This window comes from Harmonia axyridis, chromosome 4 (genome assembly GCF_914767665.1).
Source record: "Harmonia axyridis chromosome 4, icHarAxyr1.1, whole genome shotgun sequence".
Lineage (NCBI taxonomy): Eukaryota > Metazoa > Arthropoda > Insecta > Coleoptera > Coccinellidae > Harmonia > Harmonia axyridis.
In genome coordinates, this window is record NC_059504.1 from 24,802,629 (window position 1) to 24,829,571 (window position 26,943).

Genomic DNA, 26,943 nt, shown 5'->3' on the forward strand with positions numbered 1-26,943 from the left:
GCCCCATTTGAAGAAACAAAAGGTGGTGTTTCATCAAGACAATGCGCTGTGTCACAAATCAATGAAAACAATGGCAAAATTTCTTGAATTGAGCTTCGAATTGCTTCTGCATCCACCTTATTCGCCAGATCTGGCCCCCAGCGACTTTTCCTGTTCTGAGGCCTATTTTGAAGCGAAAGACTAATCGTACTACGAAAATGGTATCGAAAGTTTGAAAGATCGCTATAATTACTGTATTACCCTCGAAGGCAACTATGTTGAATAATAAAATCGATTTTTTTTCAAAAAAATGTGTTTTACTATGGTAGACCGAGGACTTTTCAATTGGCCTGTTAACATGCCAAGTCAACAAAAATTTAGTTGATCAACTTTGATCTACTAAATATTTTCAGAAATGGTTAGGAAGTAAATTTTCCTTTACACATTTTTTGAATCTTTTCTTTGTCAATTCAATCAAATTTGATATTTTTTCATGTATCCTTTTTTATATAAAAATGAAAATATTTGTGTAATAATTGTAATTGTAATGTAATTGTTAAGCAGTGCTAAGAATCTGTCTAATAGAAGTACAATAAGCTATATTAGTTGAGCAAAAATACTGTTGTGTTGATGGGCTGAAATATCGTATAGTCCAAAACAAAGACAAAAACAAAAACTACTGTTTTCACATACCAGCAGTAGATGGTTTGGTGCAAGGGAAAAGCTGTCTAACTGCAGAATTAGGCTTCAGGCTATTGTTCGATATCAGGACGTGATTTCCGAGCTTGAAAGTGAGCATCATCTCCGTTGTATCTGGGGACACGCTATTGTGACAATTTTCTTGCTTTGTCCTATCATTTTCCGCCGACCTTTCCTTGTTTACCTCCTCTTGGGTATGTTCATCAGAAGCGCCATCGCATCCGTCCCTTTGTCCGTTAGATTCCGTCTCTATGAATCTCACGAATCTCCGCTGACTACCCTCTTCATCAGATGTAGCACTCGAGTCTGTATTCTAAAAAAAAACAGAAACATCATACATTGAGGATTTTATCTATCTGTAAATAAGATATTGAGATTAAAATACCGTACAGTGCATCCCATTTTGGGTGAGACTGCCAGATTTCTCGCTTGTTATTTAAGATAGAGCGGTTTTCACGTTCCTGTCCTTTTTTTTCGTGAAACTCAAGTTGGTCTAATCAGATTTTGCATAACTGTTTCTGTTCAAGAGATACAGGGCGATTTTGGAAATTGATACTTTTCGGACCCCTCCTTTATCTCCGAAGTTATTGGAAATAATGCTGAGGTAAAAACTACATCTGAATCAGAGTTCTGCGTAGAATCCAGTGGCGTACTCAATTTTTTTTTTCGGGGTATGGTTTTGAAGATTCAATACAAACCATAATTTTTTTCAATGGAACACCCTGTATATTATTACTTCGTTAGATTCGTAATTTTTTTTCCTTCAAAATGATGTATGATACTATGTAGGTAGGATGTTCAGAAATATAAAAAAACACTAAAACATCAAATAATGTTGGTTTTTTTTGTTAATGGATCATGAATGTCCCAAGTTTCAATAAGAGGATTATTACTTTTGATTTTTAAAAAGTAGTAGGTCATTGATGATACAAACATTCTTGTTGTTATTATGGCTACTATGCATTTGGCAGCATTGTTTTATCAAGCAAGCATTGGAAAGAAAAACCAATCTGATCTAGCTGTCATCGCAAAAAATTATTATTATTATTATTGATTCTTTTTTTATATGGGAAATCCATTGCCCATTAACAAAAAAAACCATCATTATTTGATGTTTTAGTGTTTTTTTATATTTCTGAACATCCTACCCACATAGTGTCATATATCATTTTGAAGGGAAAAAAATTACGAATTCAACGAAGTAATGATACACATGGTGTTCCATTAAAAAAAACATAAGTTTGTGTTGAATCTTCAAAACCATACCCCGAAAAAAAAATTGAGTACGCCACTGGATTCTACGCAGAATTCTGATTCAGACGTAGTTTTTACCTCAGCATTATTTCTAATAACTTCGGAGATAAAGGAGGGGTCCGAAAGTATCAATTTCCAAAATCGCCCTGTATCTCTTGAACGGAAACAGTTATGCAAAATCTGATTAGACCAACTTGAGTTTCACGAAAAAGTAGGACAGAAACGTGAAAACCGCAAGGCTCTATCTTAAATAACAAGTGAGAAACCTGGCTGTCACACCCAAAATGGGATGCACTGTACATAAAATATTGAGAGGAAAATACCGTACAACTCTTGAACATTTCCATATATAGGCTGTCCGGCAGTTACTGTAAATCATAACAGAGGTAGGGGAGTACAGGTTGACTATAAAAAATTAATTTCTCTATTTCAGTATTGTAATGAGTTCATTACAGTTCTAAAAACAGTGCTGTAATGAACTCATTATAGCATCGTTTTCAGTTATATTTTTCGTTTTGTAGTTATCTATACTGACTTCAAATCCTATCAAATTTCAACAAACATCAATAATTGTCAATATAATATGAGTTGGATATAGTGAAATGATTTGCAAAATTATTCGCAATATCTCTTAATTCACGAATTAAATGCGTAATTGTAAGTTATTTAAAAATTCGAATAGTAGGATTCATATTCAAATTCCGTAATCTGTCAAATTTCGTAACAGTCACACCAACTGCCAAGATACTATACAAAAGTCACTAGGATGTATAATCTGAATTTTTCATTGAAATTCGACAATATTTCACAAAACTTGACTGAAATAGAGAAAATATCGTCTAATACTAGTTGCAAAAGGCAATTCCAAATAGGAGCCCATTCTGCAACTTGTTTACTTTCTGCCTTCACTCATAAAGCTAAAGGGGAGTGTCCATATTAATGGAAATAATGAAACCATAATCAGAACTTAACTTAGCGGCAGAATTTATTGAAACTTGGGATGTCAGAGAGATATTAATTTTTTCAATATTACAGAACCGAACTCATTATTCCTCATTTAAAGTATTCAGGTTAAAAATATCACTTTATATTTCGAATTCGAAATCATTGTTCAGTTTTCCAAAAAGAGAATTAATTCAGTTTCAATACGCGGTATCAGATATCACTCAAAGTTGTCACATCTAACACATTTATTTGTGAATTTTCGAAATTGGAAAAAGTTCAATTTTTTTCATTTATTCAGTATTGAGGAATCTCGTGAAAGTCGTGAATGAATATAAAAAAGAAAATCTTCTTGAAAATAACGTGAACGTTTAGTAAATGATCAAAATTTGCAAATATATGGAATAATTCATTAGCGAAACAAGAAAAACAGTAGAAAAAAATTTGTTTTCTCAGGAAAGCAGAAATCAATTTTTTATAGTCAATCCTTATTTCTGTCTCTTGTTTGAATTAATTGTTGATTAATTGATCTGATTTCTTTTCCTCTACGATTTCGTGCCGACCAAATTTTTCCCATCCTTCTCCACCTCTGATAAGTGTATATTCACTTTTACTCCCGGGACACCCTGTACAGTATAAATACTCAGCACTCGGTCAGAATCACATGATGAAAGCAATGATAGCACTTTCTGAGCTCTAAAGAAAAAACGATATCAATACATGAGAAGTGGAACTCTTTTGAAGTGTAGATAACAAAGTCAGTATCAGTGTGAGTTCTTCATTGAAAGTGGTAGACGTAATTTCAATAAGTGTCAGAATTCAAGGTGGGAAAAGAAATCGCCCCTCTTATATGTTGTCCAATACCAAGTCGACGCTTTTATCCAATTTACTATACCGTCAATATAACAACCCAATGAAGAGGTTCATATATCTTGAAGGAAGGTGAAATTGAATCGAGAGGCTGTCGGTAACGTCAACATAAAAAAACATGAAAAGATTGGAAAGTACCTGTAGGTATGACCCTTGTTTATCGAATATGATGAATTAACAAGAACTACATTCTCCAGTTCATTCAAATTTTTCAGAGACTTGATAACAAATGGGAGTTAGGAAGATATTTCTTTTTCCACATGATAATATTTATTCATTCATGTCAAATACCCTTATTGCAACATTTTGTACTGTTATTTCAGTTGAATCAATTTGTTGTGATTAATATCGAGATTAATATAGTTCTCGGCATGTTCTCGACAGTGAGATGATTTCTTACTCTTTATCACGGTTGCTAATATTGTGCACCCTATTGAAGTGGATTTCGGCTATTGTTTTGTTTATTTTTTTCAGATTTTTATATTTTTTCATTAATTCCGTTCAACTTGAGCTTAAAATAAATAGACATGAATATTTAAAATATTGAAATTTGAAGCGAAATTGTGAAAAGTAGTTGCAACTAGCAACATAAAAACAGATGTTCGGAGCTTTATTATCTCTCTACTGAATAACGTCTAAACTACGATGAGCACCTTCCATGTTTGTTTCTTATGAGTAGAGTCCATCCTTCCCAATTAAATCATAATATACAGTGAAAATAACATCTCCATAACGAAATTAAATCGTTAAGACTACCATCAGAAACCAATTTCATATGATGAAAATAGCACGTGACATATATTTGCGAGGGGTCAATCAAAATATGTATCAATAAACTGAAATTTTGATTGGTTTGAACAGGATTAGACATCTACGAATAATTTATCTCAAATTAGATTTTGTTTTATTTTAATCATCGGAGAAACATTTTCGTTTACCCCTTACCTTCAACATTTTATATGTTGGAATGTATATCATTCAAAAATCGAATAAAACAAAAAAGAGGTTTATGCACCCCTAATATAGTTGCATCAGAATATTTAATCATTTACCAAATAACATCAAGAACACAAATAACTTTAGAGTTTTCAAAATTAGGGCAAAATCTTTAATTATAAAACTTGAGCCTCATGGTCAGTTGCACCCTTTGCAACTTTGCAAGCATTGATTGGAAATTTAAAGATTAATTATTTTATTATATGATTTCTCTTGCACCATCTTTTAAATTACTTTTAATGTGGCTCAATCACCGATTACAGGAGAATTTGGACGTTTATCCTCCCGATTATTTTTAAACAGAGTTCTGCGTAACACAAAACGTCGGAACATATGACTTATTACATAACCATAAACATTATTTCTCTTTGGACATGAAATGATTGTGTCACATTGTGTGTTTCTGTGTTTGGTTTTGTGAGGAATTTCAGAATTGATATTAGGAGGATTGAGATTCAGATCGTGAATTATCATATATGAGCATTTATAAAAATAATTTATAATTCATATTAACTTTGCCACCACAAGAGCAGATAACATTATACTAGAAATTTGTAATTCCTGATTTCTCTATGATCACAGTCGAGATTTTACATGATGCCAAACATCATTGTTGAGCTAAGGGCCAATTGCACCATTCAAAAAATAAATATTGTTCCCATAATCAATGTTTAGTATCAACCGATGTTTATAATTTCTACCGATTGCACCGTTTGATAATTACCAATGTTTAGGTAAACAGACGATATGTTTGGCAACATTGCAAAATCTCGACGGTGATCATAAAGAAATCAGAATGTTCAATTTTCTAATATCATTTTTTCTGCTCTTGTAGAGAAAAGTTAACATAAATTATAAATTATTATTGTAAGATAATTAAATGTAATTAAATGATATTTCTGAATCTGATCTGAATCCATATTTCAATTTTGATTCTTCTCAAAACACCAAACACAGAAATACACAATGTGACACAATCAGGTTATGGCCATAATGAAATAATGTTTATGGTTATGTAATAAGTCATATGTTTCGACGTTTTGAATTGCGCAGAACTCTGTTTGAAACTAATCGGGAAAATAAACATATAAATTTTCCTGTTTAGTGTAACCGACGATTAGGCCACATTAAACGTCATTGAAAGGTGGTGCAAGAAAAATCAGAAAGAAATCAATGTTAAAATTTTTAATTGATGTTAAGGCAAACGGTGCAACTGGCCATAAACATCGGTAATTATCAAACGGTGCAATCGGTAAAAATTATAAACATCGGTTAATACTAAACATTGATTATGGAAACAACGTTTATGGCCAGTTGCACCATTTGCCTAAACATTGATTAAAATTTGAGCATTTATTACTTCCCTGTTTTCCCTTAAGAAATCAGAAATTACTTTCTGAGTTCCCTTAAGAAATCAGAAAGTAATCAATGTTTGAATTTTTAATCAATGTTTAGGCGAACGGTCCAACTGGCCATAAACATCGGTAATTATCAAACGGTGCAATCGCTAAAAATTATAAACATCGGTTAATACTAAACATTGATTATGAAAACAATGTTTATGGCCAGTTGCACCATTTGCCAAAACATTGATCAAAAATTCAAATTCAATCAAATTTAATTTAATCAAATTCAATTTAAATCAATGTTCAGGCAAATGGTGCAACTGGCCATTATTCTTTGAACAGTGCAATTGGCCCTTATGAACTAGGAGATTTTTTTCAATGTCACATTAAAGACCAAACCAATTAAATTATATTAATTTTATTCATACACTATTTCACTTCAGGTGAGCATCTTATTTGTATGCCTCATTCGAAATGAAGAAGTATTATGGCCAGTTGCACCGTTTGCCTAAACAAATGAACAATTGTTAACAAACCATTTGATGAGATGATAGATGCAATCACATATAAACGCTATGAAGGAAAGAGTATAAATGCATATCACGAACTGAGGCGTGACTCTTACGTGCAAATTTCCCATATTTCCTCAAGAGCATTCATGTGTATTCCGATATATCGGACGTCTCATTGACTAAAATCCCGAGACTCTAGCGCACTCCATGCGATTATGCGCTCAAAAAGTGGCATTTTGCCTCGTTCTCTATCGAATACAACTGAACGCGATATCTTCGCAAGATCCTCTAGAGGAAATCGCGGGGGCAGATTAATTGGATACCTACTTGTTGAAGCTCCAACGTTTTATTGGAGAGGCTGCCGCTATTTCCTCCGTCCAAACTGGACTGTTTCCACAGTTTGCCTCCTTTGAGTATGCCGCTTATGGGCGAACCTCCCGCCGGGACATTCAGCCGGATCGAAGGAGTCGGCCTCTCCTCCCTCCTCTCTTCGTCAGAAGAATAGCCTCGCTCCGTCGTAGGCATTTGTGGCCGATCTAGCGAGAAGTCGTGGAGATCGGAGTCATCTAGAAAATAATGGACTAGTTTAGTGATGTTGACAATACTATATTTGACACGATAGAATTAAAATATAGGGAAAAACTGATAAATCGGTGAAAAAATTTTGAAAATCCATCAATAAATGACTGAGAAATAGATTATTTAAATTTACGTATTTTAGCGCGGAACGTCTTTGGTCTGTGACGTCACGGCACTTGCCTGTGATCGCTACACCATAAATTACGTTTAAATACTTAGCCGCGCCAAGGCTCTCGCGCCGTTTGTAGTTGTACAGTGTAGTTTTAACTCGAGTTTTGTTTTTATGTCACCATAATGGAAGAAGGCTTCGTGAAAGGACAAAGTGACAATTTGCCTAAAATAGATATATTCGCAGTGATAGAGTTTTTTTTTCTTCAAATCCATCTTATGTCAGTGCTGAAATAAAAGGAGTTGAACTTTTCAAGTAAATATCTACTTTTGAGTTTGCTTCATCATGGTTCAACTTATAACGATGTTTATGAAAAAACGTTTCATAAACAGTTTGTAGTTGAGTACTGGTTGTTGAAGTCTATCAATGGCAAAACATATTTATGTGAGGAGTAAAAAGTAAAAAGAGAAAAAAGTAATTTATATGTATGTATATAGTAAGTTATTTCCGCCATCGTGTCACGAACAAAACACGACACGAACGGCACAAGTGATTGTACACCAATGAATTCGTAAGCACTCTGCGAATACCAGTCGTCTAGTGTGTGACGTCACGCCACTTACACGTTCTATGAAATTATTCTTCCAAGCGCAACTTCAAAGTCCCATAACTTTTTCATTTCTAGAGATATTTCAATGATTCTTCCACATTTTTGTTTCATTTTACTTAAATTTTTAGAATTAATTCTTAACAAAAAAATGAAAACTAGTCCATTATTCAAAATCATCCTGGATTATTGGTCGTTGTCGGATTAATATTGTCGTGGGTCTATCCCTTTAGATTGTCTTTCATGCAAATCCACCGAATTACATTATAATAAATACAGGGTGAATCGGCAGGAACGCACCAAACTCCAGGTGTGTATTATACACGTAAAAATAATTTTAAGAATCCCATAGGTTCTTAATTCGATTCTCATTTGTTTTCAAAATATAGAGTGATTACAAACAAACGAAATTTTCTTTATTAACATGGTTTTTAAGATTTCAATCGTACAAACTCGAAAATAAATGCGTCAAACACACTGACTCTATCATATGTCAAAACGACAAAACGTACCAAACAATCGGTACTACAGCATTTGTGATAAACTATTTAAAACATTTTAAATACGCTATAATTCAAAAACAAATGAGAATCGGATAAGAACATACGAGTTTTTTCAAATTATTTTTACGTGTAAAATACTCACCTGGAGTTTGATATACGTCCCTCCCAACTCACCCTGTATAATCTGCATTCCTTTATTGGAATTGTGCTTTTCTTTTTTGATGATTTGATTCAATTAACTGTGTAGTTCCATTCATTCACAAAATCCTCAAAAATGAGGAAAGATCTGATGTGAAGTCAGGAGCTTTTGAACGTATTGCACCCTTGAAGAGAACACAATGATATATAGATATATACACAGTGCCCGTAAAGTATGGAACAAATTCATTTTTAGCCAATTTAAGAAATAATCCTGAAACACATCGATTTTTTATTTTAATTTACCGTATTTTAAAATATTATAATAATATAATATAGAGGGTGAATTATTTTCGAATAATGACGTGACCGTCATTTTTTTGAAGGAACACCCCCATTTTGTCTCATTTTTCCGATTACTCTAGCTGAGCTGATTCCAATAATGTATCACATGTTGATTCCAATAATGTATCACATTTTGATTCCAATTGGTACAAGATGGACAAAAATACAATAGTTTTGTGTGTGCTCATAAAGTAAAGCGTAACATTCTTTATTAGTTAACAATATTATCAAAAATACTTATTTTCTAGCGGCAATTGGTTTGAATGTAACACTCTGTAGTTTGTTAGAGTTTTAGATTAATAAAAATGAGCTGTTTCCAAACATGTTTGGTATACTTGTGGTCTAGCAGACAGAATATGAAAGAAATTATATCTTATCACTTTGAAAACATGTAATGAATGTAACAAACTACAGGGTATTACATTCAAACCAATTGCCGCTAGACAATAAGTATCTTTGATAATATTGTTAATTCAACCAATAGAGAATGTTACGAGTTACTTTTCACACAAAAAATTATTGTATTTCTGTACACCCTGTACCAATTGGAATCAACATGTGATACATTTTTGGAATCAGCTCAGCTAGAGTAATCGGAAAATTGAGACAAAATGGGGGTGTTCCATTAAAAAAAATGACAATGACGTTATTACTCGAAAATAATTCACCCTGTATATCAGATTATTATTTTAAAATACGGTAAATTGAAATAAAAAATCGACTTGTTTCAGGATTATTTCCTAAAATGGTCGGTTTAACTAAAAATGAATTTGTTCCATAGTTCACGGACACAGTGTATGTGTTCTCTAAAGGTGCAATTTTATAATGATTAATAAGAGGCACTACATGGTTCTTTTACAGGTGTCAATAAAATATATAAAAACGAGACAGGAATGCTTGATTTTTTTCTTATGACGCCTCCTTACAAGATTTGTGCACCCAAATGATTTCCTTGTGGCCTAACCGATTCTAGTAAATTTTGAATTTAAGTCAATACAAATATCAGTTTAATGATTTGTTTCCAAAAGTTTCTTCATAAATCTTCGAGACCGCAGGTTCCGGGAGCCATAACAGAACATTCATGAAATGAAGAAGCCAAATATTTGGGCGTCATTCACGACCAAATCTAGAGTTTTGCCACACGATTAAAGAATTCAAAGAAAATGAAGCTATACATATGCCAAATATTACAGACAGTAATAATACCATCATGAATGAATCAGATGCCACATTGTGAAACACTCTAAGAAAAATCCATTCAGAGTTCATTTGAAAGAAATTGGATATCCCATAGGAGTCCTATGGCACGTGAGCAACAAATTGGTAAGAAAGAGAAGACCTAATAGAAATGATAACTCAGCAGGGGCCACTAAAAACTCATATGAGGAAAGCTGAGCTCCATGATATCGACTACAGAAAAAAGTAATAAATAATAATAAAATAGACAGGAGGCGTGACAAAGGAATTTGGGTCTTCTGAAAAACATAAAGATTCAAGAATGTTACTTTTCTCAAATTTTATTTTAGAATTGTTCGAGGTTTTCATATGATTAAATTTGAGGAGATTTACGACTTTAATCTCGTCATACACCTGGGAGTATGAAATTCCCGTAGGGTCTCGTAGCTTTGGGTTGAAGAACCTTTAGAATCTTATACTGGAGAATAAAACTCCCGCAAAAACCGAAGATCGTATCTTTCGATGAGATGACTAATTTTTCTAAAATCGTATTTCAGGCGAACTTCTTCCTTTAAACCTGATAATTTGAAATTTGAAGTTTTATTCAACACGATTGTTAACCGCAACTGAAAATTTGAAATTGAAGATCTATCATCAGCATCAGAAAAGCTTTTAGCAATTAAAAATTCAGTTTGTAAAGAACTGGAAACCCTGAAGGGTGGTAATGTTGCCGAATCTACAAGTGACCTTGAGAGATCATCGAGCGTCACGTCGAATTCGTAGCTTTGTTACCAGTTCGGAAAATTAATCAGGTGTTTGAAAAATGTAATAGAATTAAGACAGAAAGTCAATTTCTTGCGACCACCGGTTATTACAATCTAACAGATTAACCTTATGATAATACCTTAATATCACAGATTACTAGTCTTTGTTAATATATTTCATTTGCTTACGACTTCTAAAGGATTTTGGTGTAGTGAATATTATCTTGGTTTATTTGCTGATATTGTACATTATCTCATCCTTCGAAATGTGTGATATAATACAAACTACTTTTAGTTCAACCCTAATTGTGGTTCTATCGTAAATCTTCAGTGACGAAGATATTCGAGGAGAGAAAATGACTACATAGTTTCGGTTTTATGACTCCCTTAGAAGGGATGAAATGGCATATTAATGGATTTACAAATAGCAGTGGAGTTTAAAAATAATGTGGCAACAAAACCATGAAATGACAATATCGGTGCATGCGCATTCTATGTACCGGATTTTTCACTATAATTTGACCCCCACTGTAACATTGTTACTAAAAGAGGTATAAAAAAATATTTTCTACAAAAGTTTCACGAAATTGATTAGTATTTTTTTAAATGATTTCACAAAACGAAATATATACAGAGTGAGCAACATATTGATATATTGACCCTGTATATTTTTCTATATTTGACTAGATCTTTTTCCCCTGATTTCGAATGTATAACATATGTTTCGATTTCAAATATAACATACAATTATAAATATATATATTGGTGTATCACTCTTATCCTGAGTACCACAGAGTTTCAAATTCTAAGAACCACCTGGCATGCTCGTAATCAGTTTTCAAGCGGTAGGCTGCCATAACTCAAAATGCCCTCTTTTGAGTTATCTCGTTGGCAACGATATGACATACGTTTATCACCATAAATTGTACAGTAGCGACCCCTGGTGACTATTTCCTTGCCGTCAAACGGCGGTTGGCTTACTATCCTTTCCTTATACTATGCTTTTCTGTAGATACTTGGAATGTGTTCACAGATCAAATGATGAATTTCAAAAATTCATGGAGCATGACCGAAGTTATATTATATTAGGCTATATGAAAAAGACCTGTAAACAAAGTCTTGGCATCGAAAAATCGAAAATATATCGATAAAATAAAATATAATATCGAAAAATAATTTCATAAGAGTAAATTTGAGAATTTTTTCACCTCCTAACCTCTTAAAGATGATTACAGAATACAATAAAATTTTAAAATCCACAATTTGAGAATAATTTCATGCAAAAATGCTTTTAGTGAGTGAATCAAAGCTGTTATGGGCATCATACTTTATGTAATCTAAGTATATATAAAACCGCTTGCACATATACGTCAAACTCTAAACGTAAAATCACAGCCCAAACGGGACCATCTAGAGCAAAAATGACAAGAATAAGACCCCCCTCAAAATCGTCTGGAGATCCCGGGAAAAATCCCAAACCTTCGATTCTCCCCGCGGTTTTCGAGTATACGGGGTGTTTCGGATCATTTTGACATTTCAAGTCCCATATTTCTGTGGTATCTGTGGACAATTTGGCTGTCAGTGTCATGTTAATAATAAATATTCCATTTCGATATATGAAAGTTCTTGAAAAAGTTTGCAGTTTCCAAAATTGTTATTCAATATTTAAATAAATGCCGACAGATAAAATGCAAAGTCTTCGGCGAATCGAAAATTCGATAGATATTTGTCAAAATTTGCAAATGAACATTGATATCATCATCGAATGCATTTTCCTCAACTCAGGTTCGTTTGAAGGGTTTGTATTATTTGGAATTAATTGGTTGAATGTTACTTTAATTCAGGAATTTTTCGTTTATTTTCCACAAACTATAAAACTACATTCCCTTTCGTGAGAATTTGAATTTATTGCGACAGAAGATGGAACTACCAAAGAGAACAGAAGCTTCATTCATCAATTCAGTCTTGGATTGGAGTCAAAGTTATGCTACTATGAAACTGTATTAAACAGATAGAAAAACTCCTTATAGATAATTCACAATTGGCTTTATTACTGGAAAAAAAGAGCCAAGTTAGTCAGATAATAGTCAAAAGTTTCCATGTGTATTTTGAATATCTAAAATATACACTTTTACGACAGAGGAGTGCAAAAATATAAGTGTCCACTCCGTTTTTGAAGAATTTGAGTGCAGTGCTGTTGAATTTATAATGAATAAGTCAAATCTTTCATACTAATAATTTCAACTATATATACCCTGTTATATTATTTTCCGCTCAACTGAAACATGTATTAATAAACTTTGGAAATTAGAGACTCTCAAACTTATAACCTGATTTCTCAAAAAGGTTTCACCAAGATAAGATATTATAGGTAATTGCTTATGAGGTAACATAGGCCTTGGGTATTTGAAAGGCAAGTCTATTCATTATGTCTCTTTTTAGTTGGTTTATTATAGCTATACTGAATATTTCTAAAAATAACATTCACTTTAGATGTGAATTAATTAAATTTGGACTTATACATCATATATGACTATGAAATTGAGAAAGATATATTCTTCTAAATTCCATTATAAGTCTTTTGAATAGTACTTTGAAGATATTGATTTCAATAACGTATGGAATATATCAGTTGAAATACTAGTCAAAATGTTACGACAGAAATAAATTTTGAAGGATCATTCAGTATATGAAGAATTTTAACATGGCAGTCACTTTCGAAATTGGTATCAATTTTCCAGCAATTCAATGAAGGTATAAAATACTTTAAAAAGCAACTATTTATTGAAAATTTCCATTTCATGAATGATCAAATTTGTATAATGTAGATACCTACCTATTTGTTCACTAAAGTTTCCAATCTTTTAATCGTTATAGGAATAGGTGCTATATGGCCATTTCATCGAACCCACTAATATGGGTCAATAGTATTGACCGATACAATTTTAGTACCGATTTCAAATACTCAGTTCCTTTTGACTGAAGTAAAATTTGAACAATGATCTTTGTATCTTGAAATGAGTTTTGCACTTTTCCAGTGTTCAACAATGAGATAATTATTAAATTGACTCAAGAAATTAACAGAGTATGCTATATCAGGACTAGTTAATACTGCTAAAGATGTTAATAAACCTATTAATTTCTTATATGGTTCATCATTACAACTCTTTTTTGTTGAATCAAAATTCAATTTAGTTTTCACATGTTCACAATCAGACATGTTGAATTATTGCAATACATATTTGAAGAATATAATCGATAGCTTTACTACCTTTTCCATAATTTCTAGTAATATTCATCCCTAATCATTTTTTAGCTTCCCCTAATTTCTTTTTCATAAAATTTTCTATCAGAAAATTCATTCAGAATTAACATTAGTTAAAACAAAAAAGTCATCCACGTACAATGCAACAATAGTAAGCCAGTTATTTTTTGATTTATGTAAATACTATGATCAATATTGTTGATCTTTTGAAACTTATATCTATCAAAATTTTATTTACTATATAGGACATAAATTGCCCTGTTTAATTCACTTCTGAGTAAAACCCAGAGCCACAAGTCTCGTTCTATAACATAGCATCAATACAATCTTCAGATACTAAAAAACTCCTTAGTTCATCAGGAATTTCCAATAGGTCCTTCGAATTGTTGCAATTATATTGTATTTCTTCACAAAATATGGAATAGAAGAATAATTTGCTGCTCAACTGAAAAATGTATTGATAAACCTTGGAAATGAGGGACTTCTTATAACCTGATTTCTCAGATATGGGTATCCGAAAGGTAGATCTATTATTCATTCTGCCTCTTTTCAGTTTGTTTATTACAGCTATACTGAATATTCCTAAAACAAAATCTCACTGTAGGTCTTTTCATGGATCTTATCGAACGATTATGTAAATTCAATATTTGTCAAAACTGAAAATAAACATTGAATGCAATTTCTTTATTTCAGGTAGTATTTCTATTAATGAGTCAATGGAATGAATGTAACTTCATTTTAGGGCTCACAAGTAAATATCCAATGGAATGATAGCCCTTAAAATATATCTATTATTCATTTTGAATTGACTTACAAGAATATCAATATTTTCATCGGCAAGACATAAAACGACAAATTTTCTTTCAAAGTTGAAATTCAGAGAAAAATATGCTAATAATTGTTTATTGTAACTATTAAATAAACAAAAAAAAGGACCATAAAAAGGATTACAACTTAACTAACAAACATAAACTTTTTTTGTCAATTTTTCCCACCCAATCATCAATTAAATTTGAACTTATGCATCATACATGTCTCTATAAAGAAGAAATGTGCTAATTTAAAATCTTATGTTGGGATTATATTATTACTCAATATTCTCTAAAAATTTTTTACAAACCTATAAGCATGAATAACTTTCTTGAAAGACTGACGCTCACATTTTGATTATTCATTTCTCCCAAATTCTTCAAAGAAAGAAATTGCCATTTCTGGAAAAATGAGATCTGAGAATTTGGTTGATATCGGTTATTTTTTATTCATTATTAAAGAATACAATATACGATTTATATTTGAACAAAATTTTAAGACATGCGTTTGACTGACAATTATGTCATAGAGAAATCTTTGTTTATGGTTATGACTGCGTTCGGCAAATCCACACTAGGGATGGGCAAAGGTCAGAAAACTATCGATATCTATATATTGCATCGATATTTTCTGACACTATCGAAATGTATCGGAATATGTAAGAGTAAAATATCGATATATATCGCTGTGATATTTTGGTGTGAGAAAATTCTGTTGATTTGAATAAAGTTTTTCTATCATAGAGGATAATAATAAGATTCAGATGACAAGATTCAGTGGAAAACGACATATTTAGTAGTTTGCTTCCATTTTTATGGAGTATTTTGTCGTCCTGAACATTTATAGGGACATTGATGTTGACGAGGACGCTGTGATTACAAGGTTTTCAAAGGGTTCAAAGTTTTAAAGACCAAATTAGTTTTTGTGATGTAGTTGCCAATTGTCTTCTTTTTTTCATATTAAACAATCCAATTTTTTTAAAATTTCTACCCGAATGGTTGAAACCCTGATTAGTAAATAATGCTATTATAATACAACAAATACATAAGGGTACAACTTTTTTTTGCGAAATTCGAGGCTTTATTGTAAAAAACTGGTTATACATTTATAATTCAAAGTATTGCCCATCGCTGGTCACTACTTTCTCCCATCTTTCGGACAGCGTACGAATTGAAAAAACTGGTCATCTTTTGAAGCGATCCACGAATCGATTCAAGTTTTTACTTCTTCATAAGATCGGAAGTGTTGGTCAGCCAGGCCGTGTGCTATTAATTGAAACAAGTGATAGTCCGTGGGAGCAACGTCTGGAGAATACGTCGGGTAGGGTTGTGGGATAGGAATTCCCATTTTATCGTTTCCAAGTATATCTTGACTACTTTCGCAACATGGGGTCGAACATTGTCATGCAGTAAAATCAATTCATCTTCTTTCTCGTTGTATTGCGACGGTTTGTTTTTCAATGCTCGGTACAAACGCATTAATTGCGTTCGATAAAGATCGCCTGTGATTCTTTCAGTCATAATACACTACGCCGAGCTGGTAATATAATAATAATAATAATGGTCCCACCAAATACTGAGCATGTCCTTAGAACCGTGAATATTCGGTTTGGCCGTCGATGTGGAAGCATTGTCAGGATATCCTCATGATTTTATGCGCTTGGGATTATCGTAATGAACCCATTTTTCGTCTCCAGTCCCAATCCGATGCAGAAACCCCTTCCGTCTTTGTCTTGCAAGCAGCTGTTCACAAGTAAATAAACGTCGTTCGAACACCTCGCGGCTTCAACTCGTACCGCATCCAATTTCCTTGTTTCTGTGTCATTCCTATGACATTCAGGCGTTTTGAAATGGCTTTTAGTGTCACTCCTATTGATCCTACAATTATTGTTGCGTTTGACATGAGTCTTGATCAATTATTGCCTCCAATTCTGCATCTTCAAAAAACTTCTCTCTTCCACCGCGATGCTGGTCATCGACATCAAAATCACCATTCTTGAAGCGTTGAAACCACTCATCTATTTCTTAATTTATTTAATCAAACGGAACAAGCCGTTTTACAGATGTACCAGAAAATAACTAAACCTAGACATAAACAATATCGTTGGTACGTTCTTCCACCAATATCGTTCTCACTATAGGTATTTGAAAGCATTCGATGAACCTCAGCCGCGGATTTTTTCATATTTTAGTAGAAAATTGAAACTTCCGCAAATGACGAGAGTATGGCTCGTAAGCTAACATGGTTAATCGTGAATAACTTTAAGATGCAGACACAAATCGGCTAACATGTCAATGGCGTTATGTTCACAAATACCTAAACTTATTGTATGACATCTACGATATATTTATTTCTACTACCACTTACCGTTACAGCCATCTATTGCAAAACGGCGGACGCAAAGTTGAACGCCTTATACAGGGTGAGTCTTTGAGTTGTACATATATTTTAACCCAAGATTCCTGAGGTCAAAAGAAACACTTTTTTCCTTTAACATTTTTTCCGATTCGGCCCGGTTAAAAAGATACAGGCTGTTGAAAATCGTTAAAAAAATGTGATTTTCGGCTATATCTCGTGAAATGTTCTATCGAAGGAAATGATTTTTGAAATAAAGCCTTTTTTTTTATGTGATACATCTTCTCCAAACACAAGATCCCATACACATTCTTCTGTTTCTCAATTATGAACTTTATATCCCATAAAAATACCAGAAATTCGAAGAAACCGACTCTTAAAAGTAATTTGAACGTTCATTGAAGAATATTTGGCTAATTTGAAAAATAAAAGTATTCCTCATATTTTCTCGTACAAAGCGCCGTTTTCGAATAACTTGATCTTAAAAAAAAAAAATTATCTGAGAAATTCAAAAAATTGGGTACTTTGGCTGAATGCAACCCTGTTCTGTTGTGGAAAAAAAAACACAGAAATGAATATTTACTATGATGTCATGTCTCAGTTTTCAGAATTGAAGTAATAGCCAACTTCATTTGAAAATGAAGTTATTTCAATAAGCTCACCTCAACTCCTCTATTTAATTACAAATTACTGAGCTTTGGCAAAGCTCTGATAATAAGAAGATACTTCACTAAAATCAACATTCTTTTTGAAAAGTCCAGATTATTCATAAAGCCCATGTTTAAAAAAGTTTTCACAAAATAGTCCCATTATAATGACAACAATCAATATCTCACTAAAGACTGCTGCTATCGAACAATACTGTATTCTTCTTCGGATCATTCAAACTCACATTGAAACATACCACTAGGTACATACTAGACAAATTTTCATGTGATTGAGATTGAATACTTTTATTCTTTTGCTATTCCATAAATTCATCCTAAGAGCATATGATTCATTGACATACTTCCAAAAGAAAAATTGTTTTAATGTGAAAACAAATTAGGTTTTGACAGAAACAGGATATTCTATTGATATTTATATTGAAAACTTCTCATTTATTTTCAATGCCAAAATCAAGATGAATTTAGTTGTGAAGTTGGCTATAATGTCCACATTAAGAACAAATTTGATTACAAGTGGAGTCTAACATTTTCCATTGATTACAGAGCCAGAATATTTTACATATTTCCATATTTTCATACTGATGGCTTCAAAAATATTGATGCATTTCAATATTTTTATTAGATAGTTGGAACAAATCAAATGCTTCATTTCATAAAGGAATTGTTTTCTATCAGAATGCACAGTGATTTATTTTGTATCCACACATTTATTTATTTTGGAAGTTGTTTTCATATTTCTTGAAAATATGTACGGAACTTCAATATTCTGTTGGGTTTCTTCAAATCTTCCATGATTTTCATTTCATGGTAACATAATAATAAATATCTTATAACAATAACAGTGTAAACTGTAAATGAAAATTTTAGGTTAGAACATAGATTATTCGAACCGAATTGCTGTGTTTATATTTGACATCACTCGAAATTTGAAATTCAAACTTAAAACCACAGATTACTATAGTCTGTGTGTATAGAACTTTCACAGATAAATATTATTTATTTGAGATTTTAAGGTTAAATGGCAATTCACGAAATGAAATAAACAACGATATCATATAAATGAAATATAAAGAATGAATGGATATGGATATCAGAGCTAATATGGGTGGTAGCGAGCTCAATTCGTTATAATTATCGAAAATGAAATAGAAAATCAAGAGAAGAATATTTAATCTTTAGCGTCAACGAAATTGGAATAACTCAATTATTTCATTATAAACACTACTTTGTTCAACAAATGGAATGTTAAACGTGAGTTTATGATGGTTTTTCTAATTAAGTAGCTTATTTCCAAGGTTCAAAAGGTATATCTTATGTTTGAGAAAACTTCAGTGTTCCGGTTTTCAGGGGTGAATTAGCTCATTTTGAAAATTTAAAATGGCTATATCTTTTTAACAGGGCCGAATCGAAAAAAATGGTAAATGAAAAAAGTGTTTCTTTTGACCTCAAGAATCTTCGGTTAAAATATATGTACAAGTCAAAGACTCACCCTGTAATTTATTCATATGAATATCTAAATATGAATATTTTTGAGAGGTAAGGCTTGATATCGGTATAATCTGGGATTTGGTCCCATAGAAATACTCGAAGCCCATAACGGCGAACCCCCTCGAAATTTAAGGCAAGGACCGCCCTTGATTTGTCGTCATGGAAAGTTATTTGCATCAAATATTTTCATGTGAGCAAGGGCCAAACGGTATGTTCTAGTAAAAAAAAACATATAGAATTCCACCCTAGAATCAGCATAGTATACCGAGTGAATCGTCTGAACTCAGCTAACGATACAAGGTTTCCGAAAAAAATCTTTTATTTTCTAGAGGGATACCCAGTGAAGGATCTACCGGCATAGTGACGGGGTCCAAGGGGCGGAGCCCCTTCGGCGAGCAGAGCGAGTTTAATAGTATAAAAGCATTTCAATAGAAAATAGAAATCTTGAGTGTACAAATATATCTATATTTTTCATACAATCATTCGCGTCATGAACAGTTTCGATAAATAGTGACTTTAGAAAGTCATTTACACATCGGCTGATAAATTGGTTCCAATTTTGAAAGTTACAGTACATTTATGTTGAAATTCTTCATATACTAAATGAGTCCTTTGAATTTTATTTCTGTCTCATTATGATTTTGTCAATTCATTCAATCAGCCACTCAATTCAAAGTATCAAGACGTTTTTTCTGATTGCTTCACCAGTTCAGCTACCACAGCTAAAATGATCCATAATCGTTCAGAGTTATACGATTAGAATTTTGCGCACAGTGTCCATAAAGAATGCAACAATTATTGAAGAGCCTCTGGTGAGAAGGAATATGCATATTTTAATGATCTTCAATGGGATCTTTCATTGGCGACTCTTAAATGAATGGATATCTCTTCTCTTCATTGGAGTTGCTTGAAATTTGAAGGCATTCCACTTTATTTTTTCGTTATCGAATCTGAATTCACATATATTCAATCATGATTGTATACCTGCCTTCCTAATTTCGAAATTTTGGGTTTTTTGAGATAGAAAAATGATATGAATAACATTTACTGATTATTTCTATGATGAACCATAGCAATTTTTAGTGATATTTTTGTAACTAGAAATAATGCCGCGACTATACGTTATATGCCTGCTTCGATGTCAATAATTCCTGAATGGACTGTATGTCATATATCGTTGCCAACGAGATACTTCAAAAAAGGGAATTTTGAATTATAACAGCCTTCCACTTGAAAACTGATTACTTAGCTTGCCAGGTGGTTCTTAAAATTTGAAACTCTGTGGTACACAGAATAAGAGAGATAGGCCAAACATATGTTATATATTCGAAATCAGGGAAAAAAACAGCTAGTTAAACAAAGAAAAATATACAGGGTGTTCCATTTGAAAAAATAAGATGCAATCAATATGTTGCTCACTCTGTATATATTCCGTTTTGTGGAATAATTTTAAAAAACACTAGTCGATTTTGTAAAACTTTTGTAGAAAACATTTTTTTGTACCTCTTTTAGTAACAAAGTTAAAGGGTGGCCAAATTATGGTGAAAAACCTGGTACACAAATCTACTTGTAGATTCATCAATATTACAGAAGGTTGTTAGATATTCATCTGCGATTAATTGAAATGTTACACATTAGGCGATTAGCTTAAGGGCGATCATTTGTTACGTAAAGTCGTTAAGGTACAGTTCTGGCAGATTCCAATATCAATTAGAATTGATAAGTGTACCTACTAGTTGTATCTACTCACGAATGTTCTAATAGATCCCATGACCTAATGTTTCCCCTCTGTCCATCGTCCATGGAGGAAGGTATTTCTGCCGATGAATGAGACAGTCTAATCACACTAATCTAAACATGCAAACACTGTAACGACGCCGACGTCGGTCATGAAATTTAACAATCGAACCTTTCAACTCGAAGTTACCGTTTGTTCAGTAGCGTCGAATTTCCATATCGCTCCCATTTTACAATGCTGCCTGCGAACAATGTTCCCAGACTACAGACACTGGCCGCTATCGAGTCTTCCGTTCAGAGAGGTATATTTTGTGCAGAACGGTTCCTCGGGAAATTTTATTGTTCCTCGACAGAAACGGTTAGGAACTACGATTGCTGCTTCGGCATGTTTCCATCGCAGCGACGTCATTGTAACAACTACCATTCGAAGGGGGTCTGCGAATCGTATGAATCTATTCAATTTCAGATATCCTTATTGAATTTGATATAACATTTGGCGTTTTCTCTCTATTTCCCTAGATGTTTCTTGAATGCTGTCAGTACAATTGACACTAGTCAAATCGATGGTAAGATCAGAGACAACGAATGAAACTGTCAACTCCTTCACTAAATTTATCCGATTTTGCCTTCGTCATCTATCATTATCTATATCATTCTAGTTCACATAAAGCTATCTTTGTTTCGGTCATGAAAGGCACCAGTAGAGGCGCTACGTACGCTTTTGTTGGCGTTGTCAAATCTGAAAATATTTACTACCATTTCAAGAAAAAAGCGCACTCTCTCTTATTTCTTATATGGCGAAAGTTCAATCAATGATCTTCAATAAACATGCTCCAAACAATTTTGACAACACGAAATAAGATGTATTCTATGCATTTTTACACGGAATAAAGTTTGACGTGCATCCTCTGCCAAAAATTTAAGAGTTGTTTTCAATTTTTATTCATAATTAATTATTTAATTAATTCTCGTTCCGTCTGTGAAGAAAAGAAAGTTGCAGAAATGTAATAATCTCCAAGAAATATAAACAAGTAAGTTGTAAATCTTCATACCAGTCAGTATGCTTTGAATATTATGTTTTTATTTTTGCAGATCAAAAGTCTGACAAGAAAACTAGGAATGAGATTCACATGAAGGATTCTCTGAAATTATAGAATATGCTCTAAACATTTCACTTCGTAGTCATATATTGATATCTACAACAAAGCTTAGATGCTGAAGTTTAATCAGCTGAAATATCAAAAAGAAAGTGGTAGAATTTTCCACAGAAAATTTTTCCATGAGCCACCTTGGTAAAGGAAGTTGGTTAAGATAATCCATCACAAAGAAGCTAATTATGGGAAATCAAAAAGCAGTATAGGAAAAAGTCAAAACTTTGAGAAGCATTTTAGAGCTTTCTGGTACCACAAGCGTTCAAGTTTTGCTTACAATTATTCGATAATCAATATTCTAAGACAATCGATTGGCTTGTATTTGTTGTCTTATATGTTAGTTGCTGTCTTATATTATGAATGTTTTCGAAAGTTACAACAAAAATTACATTAAACTATATAATCTCATCAAATGATGTATTTCTGTTTTTTAAACAATTTCACGCAGGTATATTAGTAGTGAAAATGTTTTGCCTTATTTTAGCCTGGAAATGATGAATAATCACAATATTCAGCACGGCAAATATTTAAGTATTAATATTATGGTTGCGCGAAATTGCCTCAAGACCTCAAAGCCTAAAAACAATTAAATTGAAATTAATAATTTGAAATTCCCGCGCTAAAACACAAAGCAGATGTGGCACCATCTCCAACTGCCTTCAAAGATGTGCGTGACAAGAATGCAAAATACAATTTTTTTCTTAAAAAAAAAATTGATACCATTTCCCGTATGATGGACATAAAATTCTTAATTGCATGTCAGAAAATGAGTAATAACTACTTCTTGTCATAGCCAGTTTTTAAGTTAAACTTAACATACGCATCTCGAAAAACGAAGCATTTGCGGACAAAAGTTATAAGGCAAAATGTCATTACTTTTTCATGCAGAATCACCTACTGAAGTTTGTCGCACTTATTCACTAACACCCTGTGTTATCATTGTACAGAAAAAGAACTTATACACTCATTAGTTATTTGTTTATTCGAAAACAAAATTTTCATGTTCATGTTCATAATTACCTAATCTGTATTAAAATTAATGTTTAGAAAACTTGTCTACAATTTTATACCTAAGACGAGCCTGTAACATTTCCTCATCGCGTCAATGACCAGTTCAGAAAAAAAAAGACCACAACCAAATCTAAAATGAAAATGGCAGGAGGAAATTCAATACACGTTTTGAGGCTACCCCCGTTCAAGCGCATTACTCTCCTATCTTTCGTTACACCCACGACGTGTTGAATTTTCGTCGAATAATTCAATGCCGAACGTTTGGGAAAGTCTGCCGAATGTCGAATAAAATTATTTTTATCTCTCCACCGTACAGGAGTCAAGGCAGGACCTTGACATCAGGAAATGTTTTATTTTCGTGGAGGAAACAGATCAGAATTACTGCGGACGTAGCAAATCGTGTTTCAAATTGATTTCAGTGAGATTTCATTGGTAGAAAAATTAGTTCTGCGTTATTCCGCTTCGTCAAATTTTCTAACAAGGACGTAGATCTTTTTTTCTTGGAGGGGAGAAGTCAAAATGGTACACATCCATTATTTTATCGAAAATAAAAAGTTATAGAACGTATATACATGACAGGAGAAATTTATAAAAATTTTTTGAAACATAATTTTGTTTGTTGAAAAACATTCCAATGGAAACACTGTGGTTGCAACATGATGGAGCTAAAGCGTACTAACCAGAAAAAGGTGCGCGAATATTAGACTGAGATTTTTGAAAAAGATGAATTGGCAGAGATGGAATTGTGTATTGGCCTCCTCGATCCCTTTATATGACACCCTTGGATTATTTATTATGGGGAGCTCTATGTGGTACAGACTAACAGTAGGGAGCAACTGCTACAAATAGTTATTGACGTTTGAGATACTCGTATTATTAAATCTCAATCGAATACGATAGCGACATCTGTGAAACGACTATATCAAAGTGGTCAAAAATGTATAGGGATGTTATCTATATTTTGAAATTGCTTTAGATTTGTAGATAAGCCCTATATAAACACGAAAAAAATTTTTTCATGGAAAAAGATAGAAAATACCAATAAAGAATACTTAAACAAAAAAGTTTTCAAAATTTCCGTCGAAACGCTCCATTCTGTCACGGTATTATGGTGACGTCACTGCATAAAAGAGTCACCACCAAAGACAAACTAATTTATCTATGATCACCAAGTGCTAACGGTCTGTCAAACTGAACTAATATCAGCTGATATTGACAATTAAATCGGTTTTATTATATCATCTGACGTTCTAAACCATGGATATACTAGTTCTAGATAAGATTAGTTTGTCTATGTTCTAAACGTTTCAGTGCTATGACGTCAAATTGCCCTGATTGGCGTTCGCAGTCACGTGCTGGTCGATAAGAATTAACACAATTTGAATCAATTTTATTAATTTGAATTCGAGAAATAAGATGATGAAAATGCTATTTTAGTATTTTAAATCCCTCTTGAAATGGAGGGCTACTATTTTGAACAATTCCTGATGAACTGAAAATATTTTATTTATTTCTATTCTTTATCCAGTATTATCTCTATACTGGGTGATCCAATATTTACGAAAATAGAAAATGTCCGCATATGATTTATTCGATAACAGAACTATTGAAGGAAGGCGGTAGTAGAAGGGTAACAAAACTTCAAAATTTGGAATTATTCAGTCGATTCGTTAAAGAGTTATTGAACTGTGAAATTTCCCAAACGAAGGCATTCAGGCGATTGAAACCTCATGATACGAGTCCTCCATGATGACCTTTATTCGTGGTATCCGTTTGTCGCATCCTTCCCGAGACACCTCTCGTATATTACATATCGCTGAAACCTTATTATTGTACATTAATTTTCATCGAGATTTTTATCTCTGCTTATACTAACAACTCGCCTTCAATAACTGGTAACATCTTTTCTCATCAATTGCAGAAAGGAACAAGAAAAATATGATCATATTCAAGTTTTCTCAATCAATAGGACGACCAAATCGACGCTTTCGAAGAAACGTTATCAATTTTGGATTCTGGAATAAAATCTGTTGAGAGTGAATGAGACTCCCGAGAAGTTTCCCACTTTCTACCTTCTTTTCATTACTGAAGAGCCTATAAAGTTATTGAAAGATCCTGGGATGAAATTCTCATTCTCAGAGTATATAATCAAGTCCTTAAATTAGTTGATTAATTCCAGAAGCAGCTCGGGCATATCGAAACCTCTGGAATGAGTATTCTAAATGTAACTGGATAGATTTTGGAGCAATTATCAAATGATGAATCTTTCGCTCAGTAGGTACTAAATCCATTCAATTACTACAGAAAGTTCCAAGATGAAACCATAACAGCAAATGAAAGTGCTAGAGAAGTGGTTGAACCACCATAATTCCCTGCTTTTATAGGATAATATGAAAAATAAAAAATACCAAATAAAATTACAGTTTATCTCACCTATACAGTTTTCAGGAGTAGTTGGGGTTGTTTGTTGGCTCTGATCAGTCTTCTCCCTCTCTCCAGGGTCATCTAGATCCGAGTGTGGTCCTCCACCATCATCAGATTGGGAACTATCACCTGAAAAGGAGAAAAATAAAATCACAAAAGTAGACAGTTATATTCTATTCGTAAGGATTGAACGTCTCCACCAATGAAATTTCAAAAAATTCAGGTCTAAATTACCTTTCATACTTATGTATTTAATCTCTCCTAGGAATTATAAGCAAAATTTTGCTTTGTAATTTGATTGGAATTACTCCCCAAGAATATTTGATATTCAGAATAATAATCTGAGCATTTATGTTATTACCGAAAAATTTCCTGGATGTGATTTGTTCTGGGTAAATAAACTGAAATATATTTATATTGGTATTATAGCTATATTCCATCTATATTCTTCAGGAACGAAGGTATTATGTTGTGATAAAGATCTTTTTCTATTAATTGTATCATATTTGTACTACTCATAAAAAATAAAATTGAAGGCTATTCCAAGAACATTTCCTTCATAGATAAATGAACGTAATGAAAACGTAAAAATCATGATCAGAAAAGAAAGTTCGGCAAAATGCGTGAATGGATTATCTAGTGTTTTTAAGAGCACATTTTAATATCTGGGAAATAAACTTCAACTTCCCCTAAAATCATAAACTTTAAAACCATCCAGTTTTCTCGTTCAACTCTTCTTTATGTCTGCAACAATAAAGAGAAGAAAAACTTCAGCAATTTCATCTACGTGAAAAAACTTTGTTTCATTACGCAGTGCAATAACGTTGAAAGTTCTGTTAATGGCTTCTTCAAGACAATATAACCTCATATTATCCCAAAGAAACCAAAAAACTTCCGAAAGAAACATAAAGCCAACAAATGATGAGAATTCATAATTTGATTTGAATTGAATGGACATGAATTAGGAATTGAATCGTAAAATTTGAAATTCAATTCTTACTCGTACAATATCTCTGATTATTTCAATTGAGATTTGAAAATGTTTGAAAATTGGGAACTAAAAATTAATTTCTAATCTCGGGTTACAGATTTCCATACAAACTGAGAACAAATATCATAATAAGAGGCAGCAATTATCTTGAAAAAAAGGAAAGAATATGCAAATAGGATTTTCTCCTATTCACTGTACCCATGAATGAGAAATGTCAAAAGAAA

At 32.7% G+C, this 26,943-nt stretch overlaps 1 protein-coding gene across 2 annotated transcripts in view; it reads right to left on the minus strand.

Moving 5' to 3' along the window:
- LOC123679011 overlaps positions 1-26,943 on the minus strand; it is a 293,836-nt gene that overhangs the window by 15,462 nt on the left and 251,431 nt on the right. For both annotated transcript variants that reach the window (XM_045616321.1, XM_045616322.1), the window contains 3 exons: positions 25,738-25,857; positions 6,926-7,164; positions 673-991 (listed from right to left, as the gene is read on the minus strand). In XM_045616321.1, the coding sequence (XP_045472277.1) occupies positions 673-991; positions 6,926-7,164; positions 25,738-25,857 (678 nt within the window). The remainder of the gene's footprint in view (positions 1-672; positions 992-6,925; positions 7,165-25,737; positions 25,858-26,943) is intronic.